The following is a 23,829-nucleotide window of genomic DNA, read 5'->3' as shown; positions in this document are numbered from 1 at the left end:
CACTATTGACAATAGCTTTCAAATATGTGCAACATAAATTCTCCAAAGGAAGCCTGGCGCCTTCACCATATGTCGCAACTCGGTACTCGCTTTGCTTTTTTTGAGAGGATGTTTAGTTGTTTCACCCGACCCTCATTCATTCAAATAATGAAAAGAACTCATTTGAAAACCTAATAAGATACTTATTATGGAAAAATGAGAAAAACCCGCTCAAGAATGAAGTAACATTGAATATTTCAGAGAAAATTAGAAAGAATCACCAAAAAGTCACATACTGCCACCCAGCAGCATCGACGAAAAGAAGATGTGCTGCATATCTAAAAATGCTCTGGAACCGTTTCTCCCTCAATATTTATGAAGGTTGCAATTTTGTTTCGGTCACCGTACTAAGGCGAAAATGCTTAATGGGGCATCCGTGCAAGTTTGAATATTTTGGAGATTGTTTTATATTTCTGTATCCTGTGATCGTATCCATTTTTATGTCTATGAATTTGAAATATTGAAAGATGTAATTTGTGAATACCGAGTGTTTTTGTTTTAGAATATTAAATTTGATGTTGAAACATCTTTCAATTCATTTATTTGCTTGAATGGATTTGAATTATTCACTGACGATTTTTCATATTTGATAATATTCAACCTGTCAGTGAGTTATTGAACTTTATTGCCAACATGAACCTTGAATTTCACTAGTTCGGACTTCCATTGTCTACAATATAAAATGATTTGAAATCCCTGAAACAACTAAAAAAGAAGAATTGAAAATGATTAGCTGAAAATTACAATTATATTAACCAAAATAAACCTGAAATGAAATGATAGTGAAATAAAATACAAGTAAAAATAGAACAATTGAATAAATAAAAATAAAGAAATGAAAATAAAAATAAAAAGTGGAGAGATTCCAAGTCACTACAATCGTCTTCGGGTGATGACTGGACTGATTCCTCCGAGAGATGACTATTTATAGGTCGTTCGAGTACTTTCACTTATCCCCGCTTTCCATTTCCGCTTCACTGGTTCCGTGGAAGATGACCGTTTTGGCGGGAGTTGGGGATTTTTCGCTTGGTGATGGGTTTCCATCATTTTCCGCTTCACTGGTTCCGTGGGAGTGAAGCGGAAATGGAAAGCGGGGATAAGTGAAAGTACTCGAACGACCTCTAAATAGTCATCTCTCGGAGGAATCAGTCCAGTCATCAACTGAAGACGGTTGTAGATACTAACAATCGAAACGTCGTGAACTAACGTGACTTGAAATCTCTCCACTTTTTATTTTTATTTTCTTTTTTCATTTCTTTATTTTTATTTATTCAATTGTTTTATTTTTACTTGTATTTTATTTCACTATTATTTCATTTCAGGTTTATTTTGGTTAATATTTTTGTTATTTTCAGCTATTTATTTTCAATTCTTTTTTTTTAGTTGTTCCAGGAATTTCAAATCATTTTATGTAGTAGATAATGAAAGTCCGAATTAGTGAAATTCATCATGAAACATTGTCAATCACCTTGAAACAAACATGAACTTTGATTTACGAAAAACCCATCATCACTTATAAAATGAAAAGAGAACTATTGATGAGACTATTGCATATTGCGAACACACTGAACCCATATTCAAAATGACTCCTTTTTTTAAATTAAACAATGAAATAATTCTGTAAGAATAAATAATTCTGTAATTAATTGATGAATGTAGCCGTTGTTACTACGTGGTAGGAGATCATAATGAAAAAAGGAATGAAAATTTCTATGTTTTTTACCACTTTTAATAAATAAAATTATTAAAAGTGGTAAAAAACATATAAATTTTCATTTCTCTTTTCATAATTCTGTGATTAGTTATCACAAAACTGCGATAAATAATTACAGCTCTTCATCAATCAACGATAATGTAAAATGATTGGAACTATCCGAAATTTAAGATGTGAAAAGTATCTTGTTTGATGTAATTTTTCTCTCTGTTTCCGGTATGCTTTTCGGATAAGGAAATACAATTGATAATCTTTTCTGCGGCTGTCGATGCTGGATGAAAGACGTGATTCAAAAAGTGAAAATGGTGTGAGAATAAAAAATATAAAGCGTCACAATGATATTGAATTAGCTATCGACGATAACTGTAATGAGATGGTGCAGTCTATGATAAATATGTTGTTTTACATTGTAGAAGATGTAAATCAGTTTATGTTGTCGGTTGAATTTGTGATCGAGTTTGGTCAATTCAATAAAAAATATTGAACTCATCCTAATTTTATCTGAAATAAATTGTATAGATCTCTCGAAATAATTGAAGTATACTTGGTAAAAATCAAAATAGTGGAAAAACTAAAAACTAATTCGAAACTGCAATGTATACCGTCTTGTGGTAGACCAGGTATAGTACCCACATATTCTGTCACCCGTAAATTCTGTGATATGTGTTCCTTATTGTACTAGATCTGGTAGGGAAACCAGAGCTCCTATAGTAGATCGAACCACAATTAATCTAGAAATACAAATATTCTTTCATGAATGAATTGTTCACAATTGGAATTGAAATGGTATGTTAGTATTAGAGATGATTTTCAGTTATAAAAGAAATAAAAATAAGTGTGACATAAATAAATTTAATGGGAAATATAATAAAATACTTTCCATTTTTCAACCTATGTACCATCATGTATATTCAACGTACCAACTTCTTCTCATGTATGTTTTTCATTAACCAAAGCCAGCTGGAAAAAATATTTTTGAATATTCGTATATGTATTAGTGGTATTGCATGTAGGAACTGGTTTCTTGTCTTCATTTGTAATAAAAATAATAAAAACGACCGTGGATATATTTAGCAAAACATTTATAAGAATATCTATAATAATAATTGTACAACTTCCATAATGTTGGACTGGGAATGAAATGAGGATAATTTAAAGAATAATCTTAGATCCAGAAGTTGCAGTTTGATGAGGTTGGCTTTTTATATTTTCGAAACTAGAGATTTGTTTGATAAAAATGCGTTTTATCAGTGTTTCAGAGGCCCCTCAAATAAAAATATGTTCTCATGGAACTGATATTACAGATTCATGAACTCCATCAGCCTAACGTGAAACATTGATTTTTTTTTCTAAAAAATCTTCTTCTGAACAGTAGCTGTAAATTTTCCTCTATCATCTACCGGTTTCTGAAATGAGGATACTGCGTGAATAAGTTCGTTCCACAGACACATTCATGATTTCTGAGATCAGTGAACAAATTTGCTTTTCAGCCGTTTCAACTTCTAGAGCCAAACTTTTCATTTCGTCCACAACTGCAACTCTCATAATGTTCATTCGAGTCACATATTATTGTGAGACGTTCATTTGATAGTTTACAAAACCGCAACACGTGTTTCGCTCAACAATAGTATTCCATAGTAGGTGTACGCTTAGGTAAGCTATTGTATAACGAAACACTAAACTGTCTACTTATGATGCACTGTTTGGAACCTTTGGTGTAGTAATGAATATTACTGTTTTTTTTCCACCAAATCGTGTCTCCACTAAATTGTCTAGTGTAGATATTACGATTATGTGTAACTTGAATATGTTATTTCCATCAAGTATCAGCTGATTCCATCACATAGCACATAATGTTTTTTAGTGAATGGAAAATCGGCCTATCCTATCAAAACTGAGAGTGATTTCAATTATTGAAATCTAGGATCTCCCAGTATCATATCACTACCTTTTCATTCGGAGTTTTACTGCTTTGCTTCATTTTGTTCCATTTTGTACCTTGTATATATCAAAAAACAACCAAATATGATTTCCAGAAATGTTATTTGTTACTCTTTCTCAAAACTAATGAGTTTACAATAATTCATCTTCGAAGTGAGAGAAAATCTGTCATATTTTTTATGCAGTGAACCCGTCGAATGAGAAAGTCCGACTTCTTTATGATAATCTACACAGCAGACGACCCTCAAATGATTCGAAATGAAGATGCACTTCTTGGAAACTTTGGTGTTGTAATGAATATTACTGGAGTTTTAATCCCAATATACCAAACCGTTATTTTGAACACCTCGACACGTGTTTTCAATCACTTCAAGTAGAATACATTCAGATCAACGTCGCATCCAAAATACAAATCCTCGTCTAGTTAACGGAATGTTGGTGATTTTTTTTCTTAAAAAACTGCAGTTTTGACTGCCAGTAGATTGATCTATCCTATGAAACTTGTCTTCCATTCATACTATTCATCCACATCAATTTTCTTCATAATAAATCGACTTCAGAGAGCAATTTGCATTGCATGCTCATCATCTTTTCTCGTAAAACAGGAATCATAAATTCGCGGAAAAACCTGCTGCCTGGAAGTTCGTTCGCATACGAAAGGTGAATGTAGAGCAGACAGATATAAATATATGTTGACTCGTCACTTTTCAACGTGAACCTCAATTTATTCAACTTGAAAATGAAGTGTCATAACCAGAAGTAAATTTAGTGGTTTGCTGAATCACTGGCATGCAGCAAAACGAGTTATGCCAAGGTGTCCATTATTTAACTGAAAGTTAACTGGATGATAACAAGGGACCATGGAGAAGGCACTCCAAATTCATAACAGTCAACTTCACGACTTCGGTTTGAAAAGACTGACGTCAAGACGAATCGCAATGAAATAGGTGTCTTATGACATCCGTTTCAATGTGTTCGATTGTCTTTTGTGGAATAGTAGAAGTACGGGCTTTCATTGTCTAAAGATATAAGGCTGAATAGTAGATATTAAATAGGAATTTCAGGAATAAAATATATAAAAAGTTACTTGAGAGGACGATAATTAATGATGTGAAGAAATCGAATTCATAGAGAAATTACTGAAAAAAAAACAATTTCTAGTATCATACCACGAGGTTCAAAAAATTGTTGCCAACCAAATTCTTGTTAATATACAAATCTTCACAACTTCCAACGCAGGAGTTTCATTGCATTGATTTCTTGAAATATTTTCAATGTGAGATAACTAGTAGCGATTCATTACATCAGTGGTATGGTCTCTATTTCTTAAATCACAAGTTGAAATTTTATGCTCTTTTAAAAGAGGAACCTATTGAGCAACTGTTTGGGTTCTGAATCATAATTATTTTAATTGGTTCGAATGGTAGAGGCTTTGATTATAAATTATTTCGAATTTAATCCTGCTGTACGAAGGTAGTTCAGATCCCCACAAAATACTATTTTCTGCTCTGTGATCGAACTTTACAGTCAATAGTCTGTCATCCATTCGTGATATCAGATCTCGATGAACAAGACAAAACGCAAGTTTTCTATCTGTCCGCCTTTTCCGTTGAAGCGGTGGGATTCGCTTATTTGCTGTTTCCATGGATGTTTCAGTTTTCTTATTTTGTTTTTCGATAAGTTTCACTTGCTTGCATTGTTTTCATTCTCGCTCGCATTTTGAAAAGAAGAGGATCGTACAAAAAACAAATTCAGGTTCATGAGATAGAAAAAAAACAGTGACATTCAATTAGAAAAAAGTCATTACTTTGAATATAAAAAGTCCCTGTGTAGTGTATTGGGTATCTATGTTTCATGAGCTTTGCATGTTCACATGGCCAATATGTAACGTGAACCTGATTAAAAAAATTGAATTTGTGAAGTCCTAATTCTGACGAGCATAATTACCGAAATACTAGATGAAAAAGAAAATACGACAATCTACAAAAATACGTATATGTAAATTATCAGATAGTCATTTGTTTGAAGGTGATTGACAATGTTTCGTGATGAGTTTCACTAGTTCGGACTTCCATTGTCTACTATATAAAATGATTTGAAATCCCTGAAACAAGTAAAAGAGAATAATTAAGAATAGTTGAAAATAACAATTATATTAAGCAACAATAAACCTGAAATGAAATGATAGTGAAATAACCTACAAGTAAAAATACAATAATTGAATAAATAAAAATTGAAGGAATGAAAAAAGAAAATAATAAAAATAAAAAAGTGTAGAGATTCCAAGTCACGTTAGTTCACGACGTTTCGATTGTTGGTATCTACAATCGTCTTCGGGTGATGACTGGACTGATTCCTCCGAGAGATGACTATTTTATAGGTCGTTGAAATACTTTCACTTTCTCTACTTTCCATTTTCCGCTTCACTGATTCCGTGAGAGATGACCGTTTTGGCGGGAGTTGGTCATTTTTCGTTTGATGATGGGTTTCCATATGTTTCGTATATCTACGCTGGCCTGGCTGAATACGTTGTTGGACAACATGTATGCGGCTTCCTTGAATTTTCTTCTGAACCAATGTTCCTCTCTGTGCAAGATCTCAGCTTGGGACCACTCGATGTTGTGTTGATGGGTCCAAACATGTTTGGTCCAAACATAGATATACGAAACATATGGAAACCCATCATCAAACGAAAAATGACCAACTCCCGCCAAAACGGTCATCTCTCACGGAATCAGTGAAGCGGAAAATGGAAAGTAGAGAAAGTGAAAGTATTTCAACGACATATAAAATAGTCATCTCTCGGAGGAATCAGTCCAGTCATCACCCGAAGACGATTGTAGATACCAACAATCGAAACGTCGTGAACTAACGTGACTTGGAATCTCTACACTTTTTTATTTTTATTATTTTCTTTTTTCATTCCTTCAATTTTTATTTATTCAATTATTGTATTTTTACTTGTAGGTTATTTCACTATCATTTCATTTCAGGTTTATTGTTGCTTAATATAATTGTTATTTTCAACTATTCTTTTTTAATTATTCTCTTTTACTTGTTTCAGGGATTTCAAATCATTTTATATAGTAGACAATGGAAGTCCGAACTAGTGAAACATATCAGATAGTCAATTGACTTTTTTGTAATAGTGAATTTAGATTTCAATCATAAAATATAATATAAATTGATTGAAAATCGTTGAAAGAATTTATGGAATATTAAAAAGATTAGCAGAAAAAAATATATATTAAGCAAAGAAAACTGAAATTATAATGAAATAAAATACAAGTAATAATCAAAAATTGAACTATTAACACGTGCTGAAAATTAAAAATTATCAACAAGTATTGAAAATTAAAAATTGAAAGATTTCAAGCCTAGTTACTTCACGACGATTTGATTGTTGGTATACAATCATCTTCGAGTGATGACTGGACTTATTGCTCCGAGATCTGACTGGTTATAGGCCATTCAAGTGCTTTCACCTATCTCCTCTGTGTGTGTTTTTTGTGCTCGGCATTGCGACATTTCAATGGCCTCTCAGTTCCATCGATGTATGATTATCCGCACTTGCAGGTTATCTGGTAAATGAAATTCTTGGGATCGCAGTCCGCGTTTGGTGGCTTGGTTTTCATGAGGCTGCTACAGATAGTGTTCCCAGATCTGGAACAAGTTTTAATATTATACCTGGATCCAATTATTTTTATCCTTTCCGACAATCCTCTGACGTAGGGAAGTACAAGTACTTGTTTTTGCGGCTTCTCTTCCTTGTGAGGCTCTTGCTGCCTTCTAGCCAAAGTCTGTTCCACCATCACTTTGAAGTAACCATTTCGTTGAAGATACTTTTTGATGATGCCTAGTTTTTTTTCGAGACCTTCACAGAGCCTGATAGCACGGTCTACTAGAGTCTTGATGATTCCTCTCTAAGTCGATTGATGATAGTTGGATTTCTTGTTCAGATACTGTCCCGTGTGAGTGGGTTTTCGGTATACAAATGTTTCCCATTCAGTTTCGGTCCTCTTCACCAAAGAGAAAGTGATGAAAGGGCTTACGTTGTTGATGTGCTTCAGGAATGCAGAACGTAAGCCCTTCCATCACTTTAACAATGGAGAAGGAAGTCCACAACAAATTGACATTCTTAGACGTATTGGTCAAAAGGACCGACACTAAATGGGAAATATCTGTATATCGAAAAGACATTCACACGGGACAGTATTTGAACCAGGAATCCAACCACCAACAATTGTCTAAGAGAAGAATCATCAAGACTCTAATAGGGTTCTGTAATACAAAGGAAGTTCTCGAAAATGAACAAGGCATCATCAAAAATGACCTTCAACGGAATGGTTTTTTCAAATTGATGGTGGAAGAGACTTTGGCTAGAAGACAGCAAGAGCCACACAAAGAAGAGAAACCGCCACAAACAGTACTTGTTTTTTCCTACATCAGAGTATTGTCGGAAAGGGTAAGAAGAATTGAATGTTGTCACGTTGTTCCCAACTTGGGTGAGTATACCACATTTTTCCCCCCTTTGGAAAAATTCAATTCAATTTCATTCACAAATACTTGTATATACACAATTATTGTATTCACCTGTACTTACTATGTACAACATTTTCATCTACATTGCGTTCACTCCGCCTCACAACTAAATCATCTTTTTGATTTTCCAATACATTTTTTTTTCATTACATTTTCAACAGACGACTGTACTTGGTTCTACGTCTCTGGAACGATGAGAGATCGACACACTACTTTCAGTATTTTCAGATATATTAGTTGCACTTCTTTCCCTTTTACAAAGGTCTGTCTGAACACAACTATCTATAGAGAAATTGTAGTCAATGATTTGATTCACGTGCCTACGGAAATTTTATCTAAAGTAGGTATATAAACGGAATACGTTTTTGAACCAACTTCTATTTTTATGATACCCCTATCCAGCTATGGATAGCTACGTAGCTCACAGCTAGGGTTTCATCAACTATATATACTCTCTATTTTTTCCTCCTCTATAATTATATTTTTGTTTTACCTGTTTTCTTTCAACCCTATTTTTACATCAATATCTAACTTATATTTTCATTCACATCACTTTTATGTACAAACTCCAAAAAAGATCAAGGATTTCTATTCAGCATTAACTAAGTTGGAGATACACCTGTTGTGCAATGAGGTGTTATTCCTATTCTATAGGAAAACAAAAAATTATTTGAAACTGAATTCAATTGTTTTGAATTACCTTGCTTCAAAATTCTCAACCAAGCTTTCTTCCTTATTATTCAGTGGGCTATGCTTGAAGACTGGCAATAAACAAAGTTGTTTTCTGATAGGCGTCAGTCCATTCAACTTACTATGCAAAGAGCAAAACTCTTCCTTAAAAGACTGATAGTATTAGATGAGAAAATATTAGATAAGAGCCTCCGGCCACTTATTATATGCATCAATTAACACTAAAATATAATATGTTGAAAATAGGAGTAGGAAAATAGGAAAAATGAGTTATTTACAACATGACTGCCAATAAAGAAGTGCTTGCGAATGATCTTGACAAACTCAAAAAAAATGAGTTAATTGAATTATTAGTAAATTGTAAACTACCCTCAAAAGTGAACATTAGTGAGAATGTGCTGAAATTTCAAAAAAAATTAGAACTAGTATGGAACTATAACCAAGAATTCAGTGCAACCTGTGTAGTTGGTGATTTAGAACCCAATCATGGACATTACTGTACTGAAAAAACAGGTATAGAAGACAAAATTAGAGTTTGTGTACTGACATCCAAGGAAGTGATACAAGATAAACTAGTAAGTGAACTCGAAAATAGAATCACCAACCTCGAGGAAATAATCAACTTGATGAGAATTTGTCAACAAACCTCCGAGGAGAAATGGCCGAATACAATACAACCTCAGCCATCTATGTCACAGAATACAAACATTCAACCTCATATGAACATAATGAAAATACAGGTATTGATAAGAAAGTCAATGAGAAAACCTCCACTAATACGTCGATACAAAACACAAACATCCCGACTAGAAAACCTAAAACCAATGAACACGTCAGTGAAGGGATAAAAAACGCACAACAATCTACTGGGTGGCAGCATCAAAACAGGCACAGAAGAAAGAAGAAACCTATTGTAGGAAATAGCACATAAATAGTCTCCATAAGGACTGTAACTAAACAAGGATATCTACATGTGTACAGTTTAGCAGAAGAAACCACTCTCAATGAACTTGAAGAAGATTTGAAATTAACAGCTCCCCATATGTGCTCTCCATTTAGATGTGAAATACTGAACAAATATAACGGAAAGTGTTGTATGTTAGTAGAGTTCCCAATACAATTTGTTAAGGAAGTTTATAAACCTGAGATATGGCCTTCGGGTGATCTGGTAAATAGGTATATTTTTCGCTATAATACTACCACTACTCGAGAGAATCCCAATACAAAAGACTAGAAGAAAATGACGCTTCGGAAATTCAGCAAATTTTCACTAGTAACAATGATATGGGGTCTGTCAAAAATGTTTTATTATACCTCAACATACAAAGTTTAGGGAGTGAAATCAACTTGTTGGAAATTATATGTGATCGAAATGAGGTAAAACTCATTTGTATTTGTGAGCACTGGATGAACAGTGATCAATCATAGCAAGTTAACATTTCGGGATTCATTAACGTAAGTAAATACTCTAGAACGAATATTAAACATGGAGGACCGGCAATATTTGGTAAAAAAGAAATAGTAAATAACTGTAAAAACATTCAACATATAGTAGCAATGTCAATAGAAGGCTGTTTCGAATGCTCGGCAATTGAAAAAGATAATAATTTGTGTATTACAACAGTATACCGCCCACCAACCGGTGACTATGAAACATTTTTCAAATTACTTGAGTGTCTCTTGAAATGTGTTATTCAGAAATATACATTCATTATCATATCAGCTGATTTTAATATCAATTTTCTGGACTTGCCCTCATTGATATATTAGACTCATTTGAACTTACAGTCATCTCAAATGAACCAACCAGATGTGCAGGATATGGTAATTATGTTACCAAAACTGGAATTGATTATGTAATCACCAATATAACACAATGTTCTAACAAAGTTTTTGATTATGGAATCTCAGACCACTCAAGTCAATTATTAACATGGCATCAAAAGATCATACAAAAACAAAATGATATCATGGAAAAAGAAATACGTATATTTTCCCAACCCAACATTCTCGAATTTCAAACAAGAATGGAATCATTCAAAATCATTGATCGAATAACTGTTACAGAAAAAATGTTCTCTGATTACTTAAGTCATCTCCAATGGTGTTTTGAAGCCTGCTTCCCTAAACAAAAAATAAAATCAACACATCTGTTAACAGATTTGAATACTCGAATGAACTTCAACAACAATCAGATAACCTCAGAATGTTAAACTATATACGTAAGAACGAGCCTAAAAATGAAATTATACAAGCTCAATTTAAATATGAAAAAACCTAATGAACATTAATATAGTCCTAGAAAAGCAACATTTTCATACCCAAAAAATACTGAATTCATCGAACAAACAAAAAACCCTTTGGAAGTTGGTTAATGAAAAAATGGGAAAAACTTAAGAAAAAAAATGCAAATAGAAATTAAATTAAACTGCAGCGATATTGAGGTCTCACTACCGAACACAATGGGAAAATATTTCTCAAAATTAATATCAGAAAAAATCAAAACATTAGATTTACCTCAGAATCAATTTTCCTTCATACATGACTCAACATGTAGTTCTATGTATTTTATTCCTTACAGTAACTTAGAAATGGAAACTATAATGATGAGTTTTAAAAACAAAACGACAGCAAGTGTTGACGAGATTCCTATGAAAATATTTGGAGGTTGTGCTAACTTGGCAAAAAACTCAACTACCCTGATCAATAAATCAGTAGAGGACGGTATTTTTACAAACCAACTAAAAATTTCAAAAGTCATGCCAGTTTAAAAAAAAGGGGAGCCCACAGCTAAGGAAAATTATCGTGAAATATGTTGTGTTCTGAGCTCTATCTCGAAAATAATGGAAAAAGCAGTTTACAACAGAACGGTAAGTTTTTTGCAACAAAATAATTTGATAAGTTCTTGCCAACACGGATTTAGAAAAAAATTTTCAATCGAAACAGCATCAACTGATATGATCCAATATATTTTTGATGGCATAAACAAAGGATACTATATAGTTGGTATATTTTTTGATCCAAGCCGAGCATTAGAAACAATCAACCCGAAGTATTCAAGTAAAAAGCTCTATAAAATGGGGATAAGAGGATCAATCAATAAGTGGTTTGAATATTATGTGAGTCATAGGAAAATAGTCGTTAGAGTCAACGACAATTATTCAGATCAATTCGATATGAATCTGGGGACCACACAGGAAGGGGTGCTTGAACCACTATTATTTTTACTTTATGTTAATGAACTACCCGAAAACATAAAAGAGGGTCGAGTTTTTATGTATGCCGATGACACAACAATCATTGTGACGTCTCCAGATCTAAATGAAATTGAAAATAAAACATCATCATCAATGAATTCGAATGTTGGTGTAGAAACAATCATTTAATAAATAATAAAGATAAAACAAGATTTATTCAGTTTTCAAGTAAGTATCAGCGCCCTCTCCAAATGAATTTAGGTTTCGAAACAACAGAATATACAAAATTCCCTGGAACACAACTTGACAATAAATTATCTTTCAATAATCACATCGAATACTTGTGCACTTCTCTGAAAAAAACGTATTTTGCCTTCTTAACAATGAAATTAAATTTTCTGAGACATAATCTCTTGGAAATATACTATGGTCTAGTGTATTCTAAACTTAATATAAATATTTCCATTTGGAGACACTCATCAGAAATGAATAGAATATTTATAATGCAAAAACGTTTCATTAGACTATTTTTTGATCTCAAATACAGAGAATCTTGTAAGGAGACATTCCAAGACAAAAAAAATCCCCTTTCTATGTATTTATCTTCACAAAATATTAAACTACGTTCTTGTATATTCCCATTTGCTAACATGAAATGAGTAAATTCACTCTCATTAAAGGAGACAGAGAAACGACTTCCATCAGGTAAAAACAAACCGTAATGAATACAAAGGTTCGCCACTTTATGCCGGCGCATAAAATGTAAAATGTGACGTGTCATAAATACATTCTTGTATCAAAAATGATAAATAAATTTGATTTGATTTGATGATTTAGGACCAGCATAGTCAGTATGTACTCTATACCAAGTCTCTAATGGAGATTTTGAAGAAGGATTTTGAGTCTTTATACAATATTCATAGCTTTTTATCATATTTTCGAAATATGAATTTATGTGAAGCCACCATACATAAGAACGAGCAAAGCTTTTACAATTACACATCCCTAAATGCGCCTATAATAAATATTTCATATGATATCTCAGGATGAGCTCGATGGTATGATTTTGTAGAATGATAGTATCTTGATGATTTTGAGTATGAGTATGAATATATACTAGTACTATAAGCACGTCCACGTTGCAGAGGAGCTCAGAACAAAACACATTCAGTTCACTTCAGTTCACTTCAGAAAACTGAAGCAAACTGAATGTCTGAAAAATTTTCAAATATTCCCAAGGATTATGTCATGCGTTAAAAGTGAGAGCTCACAAAAAGTATCAATGATTTAAAACCAGAGAGGGTTGTTCAGACCTGACATAGGTGTCATCAAGTGATCACAAATGCATTGCTGAACTCAAAAGGACGAGACTGAATAAGCTAAGGATTTCGTATCTTTCCTCATGAAGATACCATCTGAGTAATCGACAAAGAACTCAAATCTTGATAATTAAAGATAAACAAGGCTCAAAGGGATCATTTGCAAAGCGAAGCTTTGAATTTCACAATGTATTAAGGTCATGTTCTGAAGTTATGTTCATAGTCTCCGTTGCTTTCTCTTTCATAACTTCCACTATATCAAACCTGGTTCCTCCATTTTTTGGGAACATGAATAAGATAGGTCTGATTAGTGTGGTTGTCTAATAAAGAAAATTGTAACATAATACGTTTTCCAATATTTGTCCAATATTTCCAATATTTCCAATATTTGTCAAGAACACAATACATATATAAAATTCCATGTATGAAAAAAAAATAATAATCATATCGTTGAAATCCGATTAGAATTTTCGAACTTTCTTCGGTCATGATGACGGTATGCATTAAATTTCACTTAGGTTTGGGGCCTCAGGTGAGAAAAACTCATTTGTCACATATAATAACTCTTTTCAACTATATGGGATCTTCTCTGATGTCTGAACACATTTTCATTCGTTATTTCTTCCGTTCCGGCATGATGATTGGGCATCATTCTAAAATACTTCTTTTTCATGTTGAAATATTCATTCAACTGATTCTTTGTTGACTTTTACAGTTTCGGAAACTGTATGAATGCTGAAACGGCAATTTTGGTGATTGAGTTTTCCTGTTTTCTCAATGTATTTATCCGTTCCTTTAATTGAAAGACTCGCTAGGTATGGATCATATCAACATCGTCTCCTCCTTCTTTGAAACCTTAATGCCATTCAAAAACCCATTTATATGACTTACATTCATCGCCATATACATGGTGTAGGAGAGAATAGGTATTCATTGTAAGTTTACAGTCTTACTAACAATTCCAATTCTAGTTAACAAGTTGTCAAATTGAAACGATAAACATTTTTCTGACAAGAGGCAGATACACAATCCAATCGAACAAAGGCTATGACCCAACTCCGTAAGCTTGTGTCGTTTAACCGGCTGGAAGATGTCAGACGACATGACAGTATGATGTTTAACCTTGAGGCTTGAATTTTGATTTCTGTTGGTATGTTTGTTCTTGTGGTGCGTTTTGCCGCTAGGGGTTTTATTCACGAGATAGAGCGGTTACTCTTACTTTCAGACGAAGGTTTCATATAGCAGCCAAACCACGTTGAAGTCAGTCAAAGCCTAGGAAATCTGCTATTTGGGTTGGAATTTTCCTGTACTGACGAGTCAGTGGGTGATCAATTTGAGTGATTCTGCTGGATAGACGAGAAGCATCTGCAAAAATTTTCTCAATGAGAACAATTGCGTAAATTCATGTAGGCTGAAATTCAATGTCCAGCGTGATGATAGCTGGGCAAGTGGTTGAATTTTGCTAACCATATATTCATTAGATTCTACATTGTAGGGATGTTGGGAAAAGGACAATTCTGAAATTTCATTTTGAAATATTTTAACATCTCAATACGTATGCGTCTCTTCTCAATACAAACATCGGACTCATTTTGATTTCTGTTGGAACATTTTCTGTCAACACACGACCTAGTTTGGGTCTGTGAAATCGATATCGCATGAGATTCACGATACACGACCTAATTATTTCGAATATACTGAAACCGTGTTATATTCTCCATTGCGTCTAATTCCTAATGAATATCAGAAAACAGTGCCTGAAGTTTGCTGGGGTGTAGCCAATTCGGGTCTTGCAGTGTCGGTAAAACACTGACACACGATTCATTAATCTTATCTGGTGGAATCGAAGTAATTAGGAACAGTCTTGGTCTGATTCTAGGAGTAGACGAGTATGTCATCCAACTACAATCTAATATATTGTTAATAGGCCAGCTGTTGTTTGTGGTTTATTAGGTGCTGTCTATAGTTGGCTCTCAAATTGAAATCAATATGGGAATGATCAGAATAGTGCTCATCTAAGTATCATCTGATTTTCATAAAATTATTCTACAGCTTGACCGCATTACCCTTTCTCGATTTCATGTAATTCTCAAAAACATGTGGATTCGTTATCCTATGGTATTCCAGCATATATTCCAAAATGTCTGCTACTGCACTTGTCGGTAGATTGGTCAAACCACCAACACTAACATAAAAACTTGGCAAGTTGACTTGGATGTCACACCAATATGTGGATCCATTTATATCTCGCTAGCGTTTACGCAGTTATTTTCATTAAGTGCTTTTCTTGATTATTCACATTTCATCTTCAATTGGGAACAATTGGGAACAATTGGGGACATAAGGAATGGAAAAGTATTTGAAATTTGTCCCTGAATTGTCCAGCAAAATCATAAACGTATTTAAACAAGAACAGAATATAAAAATTTCACAAAGGAAAGTTAAACCCTTAACTAAACTACATTCAAAATTGAAAGATGAAGAATCGTTATTTGAAAAGTCACATGTAGTTTACGATATTCCCTGCAACAAGTGTGATAAGATATATATAGGTCAAACAAAAAACAATTTAAAAACCCGCATAGCTCTTCATAAAAGTAATTGTAAAAATTTAAAACGAAATTCTTGTGCACTCACACAACATGTTCTAGATAATGATCATTCAGCCAATTATACTAACACCAAAATTCTCCATTTCGAACCAGATTCAAATAAAAGGCAATTTCTGAATTTCTGGAAATGGCTGAGATCAAAATTAAAGAAAACAATATCAACAAAAAGACAGACATCGACAACTTCAGCAGAATTTATTCATTTTTACTAACAAAAAATAAATCTGAATACATCCTGTAATATTAACACAGTATAAATCCCCATAATAAACGATAATAAAAAATTTGAAAAAGTATTTCACATTATTCAATGTCAAAAAGTTGTCATTTTGATGTTGAAGACTTCTTTCAAAATTGAAAAATTTCCAAATTGAATATTCTCACATAGCACAGGTATTCTGTTTTATCCGTTAGTATGTTTTATATATATATATATATATATATATATATATATATATATATATATATATATATATATATATATATATATATATATATATATACATATATATATATATATATATATATATATATGCCAAAAGTTTGTTTATGAATTTTACCATTAAATGAAAAATAGGTATTGTTGAAAAAAAAAGTTTCGAAGTGGAAGAAATCCTTTTTATGAATGTCACAAGACTGACTTATACGTCTCCACTTTCTATTAATAGATCTGAGACAAGCATCTAAATAGACATGAATCTCTTAATCACATTCAACACAATTCAGAGTTGCTTATGAATGAGATAATCCAATTATCAAATCGTTCTCTTGTCTTAGAATTTTTTGGAAGGCAAAAAATCTCATTTAATAAAACTTTTCACAAAATTAGATTAAAGAATTTAAATAAATTTAACAAACTATCATCTGCAGTTAATAAATTCAAACTTTCAACCAAATCAGAATGGATAGAGAATCTTTCAGGCCTCAGGCATCAGACTCCACATTCAACATCGTTGATGGGACATTTTCCATGAAGAATCTTTCAGCTGATGTAGACTAAATCACATCTACTATGACTAATGATAATGAAAAAAAGTCCATAGTAGCACGGTCTACTAATATTTTCACTAATTTTGTTAGTTTCAAAAAACATATCAATAACAATTTTTTCCAACACCTTTTTATCAAAACAAAAAACGTTTCTTAAAAAATAATCCAAATCTCATAATTACCAAATCTGATGAAGGCAATGATGTCACTGTGGACCGTGACCAGTATATTACCCTTTCTACAGACCTCATTGAAAATTGTGATTCCTACTCACAAGTGAGTAAAGATCCCACATTACACGTTCAACGTAATTGTAATGATTTAATTAAAAAAATTATTTGAAGTCAATCAGATTAACGAACTCACAAAAAAACCTATCACTAATTATACTGGGATTCTACCCTAATTTTATGCATTACTCAAATTTCACAAATCAACCCTGTCTGTTAGACCTATTATTGCTTCAATTGGTTTTCCCACTGAAAAACTTGCTTCATTTTCAACAGACAGTTCAACTAAAGCTTATGAATTTGACAACCAATATTTTCTTAAAGTTCCTTTTGATATTTTTTCTACATTCAATGGAATGAAATCACCAAATGATCATGTGATTGCTAGCTAAGATGTGGTATCTCTTTTTAGCAATGGCTATTTAGACGCTTGTCCCAGATCTACTGATAGAAAGTGGGGACGTACCAGTCAGTTTTGTGACATTCATAAAGACGATTTATTCCAATTCATAACTTATACATATTTTTCATTCAATGGTGAAATATATAAATAAACTTTTGGTACTCCAATGGGAGCTAAGATTAGCCCCATTTTAGCAGCATATGTCATGGATTACCTGGTAGATTTGGTCTTACAGATACTTCACATTGATCTCTTTTCAATGGAAAAATATGTCGATGACATTATCATATACCTCCCTCAATATAGAATATCTGAGATTGTGGACATCTTCAATAGTTATGATCCTTACATACAGTTCACCATCGAAACTGAAAACAACGTACAATAGGTAACTTTCCTTGACACTGAGGTAATCAGAACACCAGATAATACTCTACTCATAGATTGGTATCGTATAAGCCTATCAGTTCTGGTAGGTATGACTATCGGTCATACCATAAGCAGTCGACGAAAATTAATTTGGTCAAGCAAGTGAAGAACCGCATTCTGCAGATTTCTGATCCTTCTTTTCATAACAAAAAATTCAATATACTTTTCCAATTATTTATCAATAACTCTTACCCAGACCCTCTACTTAAGAAGATCTTATTTAGTACGTCAACCATTGACGTTCCAATCGACAATAACAACCAGTTAGATATAAATCCTTCACAGTCTGACAATGTCACAATTGGGGCTGATCCACCTCCAGTTCTTATACTTTTCTCTTCTTTACCATATATAAGTGATTCGATACCAAGTTATGCAGAATTTTCAAAGATTCAAATGTAAAAATAGCGTTCAGAACCATATTAACCATTAATAAATTATTTTCGAAACTCAATGATAGAACTCCTAATTACTTTCGAACTCAATTAATCTATTCTATTCCACGTTTGAATTATGGTAAGGAATATATTGGTCAAAGACTACTCAAAGACAGAATCAGTTCACATGAAAGTGATAGTAGGTTACATCCTGAGAGATGTGCTCTTAGTTATCATGTCTCCAAAGAAGGTCATAAAATGTACTATAATTCAACTAAAATTTCATCAACTGAAAGAAATACATCTGAAACATTGTTTTTGGAAATGTTACTTATATTACAATCAAATAATTCCCTCAATAGAAAATCAGACATTGATCACCTCAGTGAAATCTATGCCTTCCTATTAGACATTGACAAAAATTTACATGATTTGCAAACCAGTAATTATTCGGGTTTTTCATTGATATAATTCATAACATTTCAAATATTTTCTTATTGAACAAATTCCCAACCTGCCTGTGGCAGGGTTTTACTTTCATTTAACAACACCTCTTCACTTGTTTTCCTCAAGACTAATGAGGGTATTGTCAATTAATTAACATATTTGATTTTTAGGTTTTTTCATTGAGTTACTTATAGAATATCAGATGTCTCTTATCACACTTGGACCAAATAGTTCTCCTTTGTTCCATAGTTTCATTATCGACAAACTAACACACTTTTTCAAACTGAATCACATGACAGCTGTCATTGTCAATTGTTTTTTGTCTCTTTTTGTTCTTCAACTACATGGCCATTTTCGAGAATCCATAATTTTAAAACAAATAACGATTTTAAGTAAATTTTAATTCAATAATCTTCTTTATATCCAGTGAAGAGTCAACCTCTTTCAATGTAGTGACTTGTTTTATTGTATTGACATGTTTCAATTTTTAAACGTAACATTCTTTTCGACACGGCCTTCCTCACTAACAGTAAGTTTGAGACTTTTCATAATAATTTTTATATTGTACTACTGTTGATGTTTGAGAGAGTTAGGGTTCCGCCAGCCGAAGAAAGTAAAGTCAAGTCACCTGGAATCCTGGACTTCTCTGGCTTCGGTGGTTTCCACCGCTCTTTCACACGTAATGCAAAATGGACTGTATTCTGGGTATGGACTTATCGAAAAGAAATGCACTTTTCCGGGTCACGTTTCTCGGGTTTTTCGAGATTGCGATAGGACTTGGAGTTGCTATAGCCAGCGTGAGCTTCTCGGTGAGAACTGACATACCATCTGGCGGCTGGCCAGAAATTATGATACAGCGGGAGCAAAAAGTAAGGGACAAATAGTTTGATAGAGAATCTCAAATATTTCTGTTGAATGACCGAGTAATGGTTTTTCAGAATAAGTAACATAGTATATATAATAATTGAATGCTTAACCTAAAAGGGAAGAAAAAATTTAACTAAACTAAGAAGGAACGAGGAGTGAACAACTACCATCATTCAAATTTTGTAGCTTTTCCTTGAAGATGATAATCAATTTATCGAAATTCAACAATGAACTTATTTAATGTTTGGGTAGTAAACTGATTATCAATTTCTAATGTGGAAATTGATGAACATTGAAGTGAGGTTAGCAAATTCATTCAACTTTGAAGAAACCGAGAAGAAGAAAGAAACTTCAGTGATTTTTTGACTCTCAATATATATTAGTTGTAACGCAATAATAGTATTTTTTCATTTATAACCTTTCGAAACAAAGACATACATAAGATAAATATGATTAATAACTACCTTCTTCGGGTACTTTCACCTTACAGAATGTGAAAAATATAAAAATTGTAATGGAGAACTCTATACACCTGTAGAAAAGGCCAACTGTTTTGTTCACCTCGATAGGTTATGGCGTGAATTCAATCATCTTTTCACATAGAAAAATGTTCCATTCATCAGTAACTTGTCGAACTGAATAATTTTGCCTGTCACACGGTGGACATTTGAACGCTTTCACCTATGAATGGTTATCTCTCGGGGGAATGGTTAAGTCATCACCGGAGACGATTATTTATTCAAACAATCAAACGTCATTAAGTAACTTGGTTTGAAGTCTCTTCACTTTCATTTAATTTTGATTGTTCAATTTTTAATTTTTTTGTTTATTTTCATTTTATTGTATTCATTGTTCAATATGATTTCATTTTTAATTTTATATGATCTTTCCGAAATTTTCATTTATATCATATCATATTAGAGAATGGAAGTCCGAACTAGTAAAACTCACCATGAAACATTCTCAACCACTCCCAAACAAACGTTATTATTACTTATTTATATGTACATTAACAAAAGTGTAAATGTGTAGTGACGTTGAGCTTCGTCTCCGTGTTACGAGGGGGAGGGAGAAACATGTTTTGTCAGCAAGTTTTCCATTATAATTTTCATATTTTTTGTGGAAGGCGATAATACCCAAAGAAAATCTATCAAAAACTCTGATCACCTCTATAAAAAATCACTTGAATTATAATTGAATTTTAATACTATCTCTTCGAAATGCCGTACTTCGAAATGCCTGCGGAAAATATGGTTTTATAAGAGGTTTCTCAACAAACTATACAATAGCTGTCCCGACAGGGGAAATAAACGATCATATAGATACCAAACGACCTACATTGTGTGTATTTTTGGACTTAGCAAAGGCCTTTGATACTGTTGACCATGTTCATCTGTTGGAGGCACTGGAGAGTTCGGGAGTACGAGGAAAAAATTTATAACTTTTCAGAAGTTATTTAGTTGGCAGAAAACAAATGATTAAAATAAATTATACTGTCAGCTCATAAAGGAAAATTATCTATGGTATACAACAGGAAACTCCAATCACACATGCTCTTTTCAATATATATTAACAGCCTACTAACTATGGAAATAGATGGTTCAATTTACAGTGTTGCTGATGACACAGCCATACTTTACACCGACGAAAATTGAAGTAGTTTGAAAACCAAAGTTGAAAATCAAATCGGAACATTAAAAGATTGGTTCGATCACAGGTCACTCACGATTAACTTTGCAATATTTAAGTTCCTGTCGTTAGCAAGCTACGAAAGTCATTTGCCAAACTATGATAAACTTATACTGAATGATTACAAAAAAAAAACATGGAATTTCTCGAGTAGACCAAATTAAATACCTGGGAGTTACATTAGACCTTCATCTTAGGTGGAATGAACATATTACACAGATTTCTAAATCGCTAAGATGCATACTACATAAATTTGAATACTTGACATCTATCCTCGATATCAATCACTTCAAAATAATATAATATAAAGGGAAATATAAAAATAGTATAATCTCGACTTCAATATGCTATACTGAGCTGGGGTGGAATTTTAGATATCCACCTTAAGAAGGCTGAAGTACTACAGAGAAGTATGTACTCAATATCAATAGGGACATCGTTCATAACATTCTTATAAAAATTAAAGACGACAATAATTATCCTAAAGTCATAATATGTTATACTTCCATTCTATACCGTTACACATTTGCACTTCTCCCTCAAATATACCTATTAGAGTACCGTAATCATAATTATCTATTATATACTTCTACCTATTATATATATATATATATATATGTATATATATATATATATATATATATATATATATATATATACAGTACGCTATATTACAAATGATTGTATTGTTTCTCAATTCAGCTCATCAATTCGTAATAGGAGTCCCACGCACAACTTCGGTTTCAGTGGGTCTCTCTGTTTTTGTATGTACTGCATTTCTTAATGTCACTGTTTCAAATTATTGTAATATTTAATGTATTTATGTATGAATTGAGCTATTATTGAATATTACTGGGAAAAAAACTCCAGTAATATTCATTACTACACCAAAGATTCCAAACAGTGCATCATATGAGCTATTATTGTAAATTATTATTACTTTTTACTCGTAGTTTGCGCAGGTCAGGCCCTATCCCTCGAAGCTTTAATACATTCGGGAGGGCGCGCCAGCATTATCAATCAACGACCACTCCCCACACCGTGGGGTAAGTGATCATTGGGTCCGAGAAGCATGTGCCCGGAGCAAGCGCAGTGAGCCAAATATGACAGCCTTCTGCATCTGTCCGGCTGAAATTTCTGCCTTAGTGCGGCAAGTCGGTATGATTTCAAAATTCGAGAGTAGAAAGGACTCCAATTATCAGAATAACCATGTTGACAGAGTGGTCTGTAGAAAGTCTGCGGAGTTCGAAGAAAAAATCTCGATATTTTATTCGTTTTTCCTTCTATTTTCGGACGATATTCGTTTCGTCAGGAACGGAAAACTCCACGACAAATATCATCTGGCTCTGGTGGTCGAAAAGGACTACATCAGGCTTATTAGCTTGTATGAGCCTGAAGGTGGGGAACGAATAGTTCCAATAAATTCGGCACTTCTCATTCTCCACAACGGATTCAATATTCCCCGGAGCGTAGTGCAACCCCGGTGTCAATACTGTAAGAGTGCCGTAGATTATAATATAGAACTCTAAGGGCTGCGTTATGTCGATGGATATAGGCCGAGACCGCATATGCTGGACATGCTGATAGCAAGTGTACCTACTAGGGTCTCTGGCGCCTTGTGTCAGGAACCTCTATGCCCATTACGCGACTGCGGTAGACTGAGATGTTGAAGACACCATCTTGGCAAGCCATGATGAACTCCTCAGTTTCCGACTTCAGCCCACTCGACCTGAGGAAAGCCAGAGTCAGGCGCTTCGATAAGCCAAGGTCTGCAATGTTATTGAAGAAGACCCCATGCATTGGCTTATCCTCGTGTTTCCGTAGAAGTGGGGTGATCTGTGCGGCTTTTATCTGAGCTTTTTATTAAACGGGTTCCAATTAATTTTGGTCCGAATTAATGAAATGCACCATGAAACTTTGTCAACCACCTTCAAAACAACCTTGTGTCAATATGTTTTCATTTTCCTTCAGGTCGTCAATGATCCACATGCCATTTATTGTTTTGGACATAAAACATAATCCATCTCCGTCTGCTTTGAACTTTATTAGCTTGGGTATCATATCTTTCATAAGAAATTCTTTTGAAAACTTTTTTGAATGTTCAGGTTCCTTGCAGTGAAAAAAAAAACATTCAATTTTTATTTCCCTATTTGTTTGGAAACTATTTGATTTTATCGCTGAATGTTTTTTTGTATGTCTGTTCATTCATTTTTTCTGTTCTTTTATAATTATCAATGAGTTTGCTTTTGACAAATTCTAGTTGAAGATTCTCTTCTGGTCTGCTTCTCCGAGTCTTCATGAGAATATTATTTATTTTGGGAACACGGGACAAAATTATTGCGA

The 23,829-nt window shown here is 33.3% G+C and overlaps 1 protein-coding gene across 2 annotated transcripts in view; it reads left to right on the top strand.

Moving 5' to 3' along the window:
* The window catches only part of LOC111505295 (nephrin), a 1,173,166-nt gene that overhangs the window by 362,946 nt on the left and 786,391 nt on the right, over positions 1–23,829 (top strand). The window contains exon 1 of one of the 2 annotated variants that reach the window (XM_074176035.1): positions 11,539–11,796. The exons of the other annotated variant lie outside the window; for it this stretch is intronic. Within the exon in view, the coding sequence (XP_074032136.1) occupies positions 11,739–11,796 (58 nt within the window). The 5' untranslated portion in view covers positions 11,539–11,738. Of the gene's footprint in view, positions 1–11,538; positions 11,797–23,829 lie in introns of those variants that run through there. 2 annotated transcript variants of the gene reach the window in all.

This window comes from Leptinotarsa decemlineata, unplaced genomic scaffold (genome assembly GCF_025532065.1).
Source record: "Leptinotarsa decemlineata unplaced genomic scaffold, Ldec_3_MD MMD2_tig00001393_RagTag_RagTag, whole genome shotgun sequence".
Classification (NCBI taxonomy): domain Eukaryota; kingdom Metazoa; phylum Arthropoda; class Insecta; order Coleoptera; family Chrysomelidae; genus Leptinotarsa; species Leptinotarsa decemlineata.
This window is presented reverse-complemented; position numbering and strand designations above follow the sequence as displayed.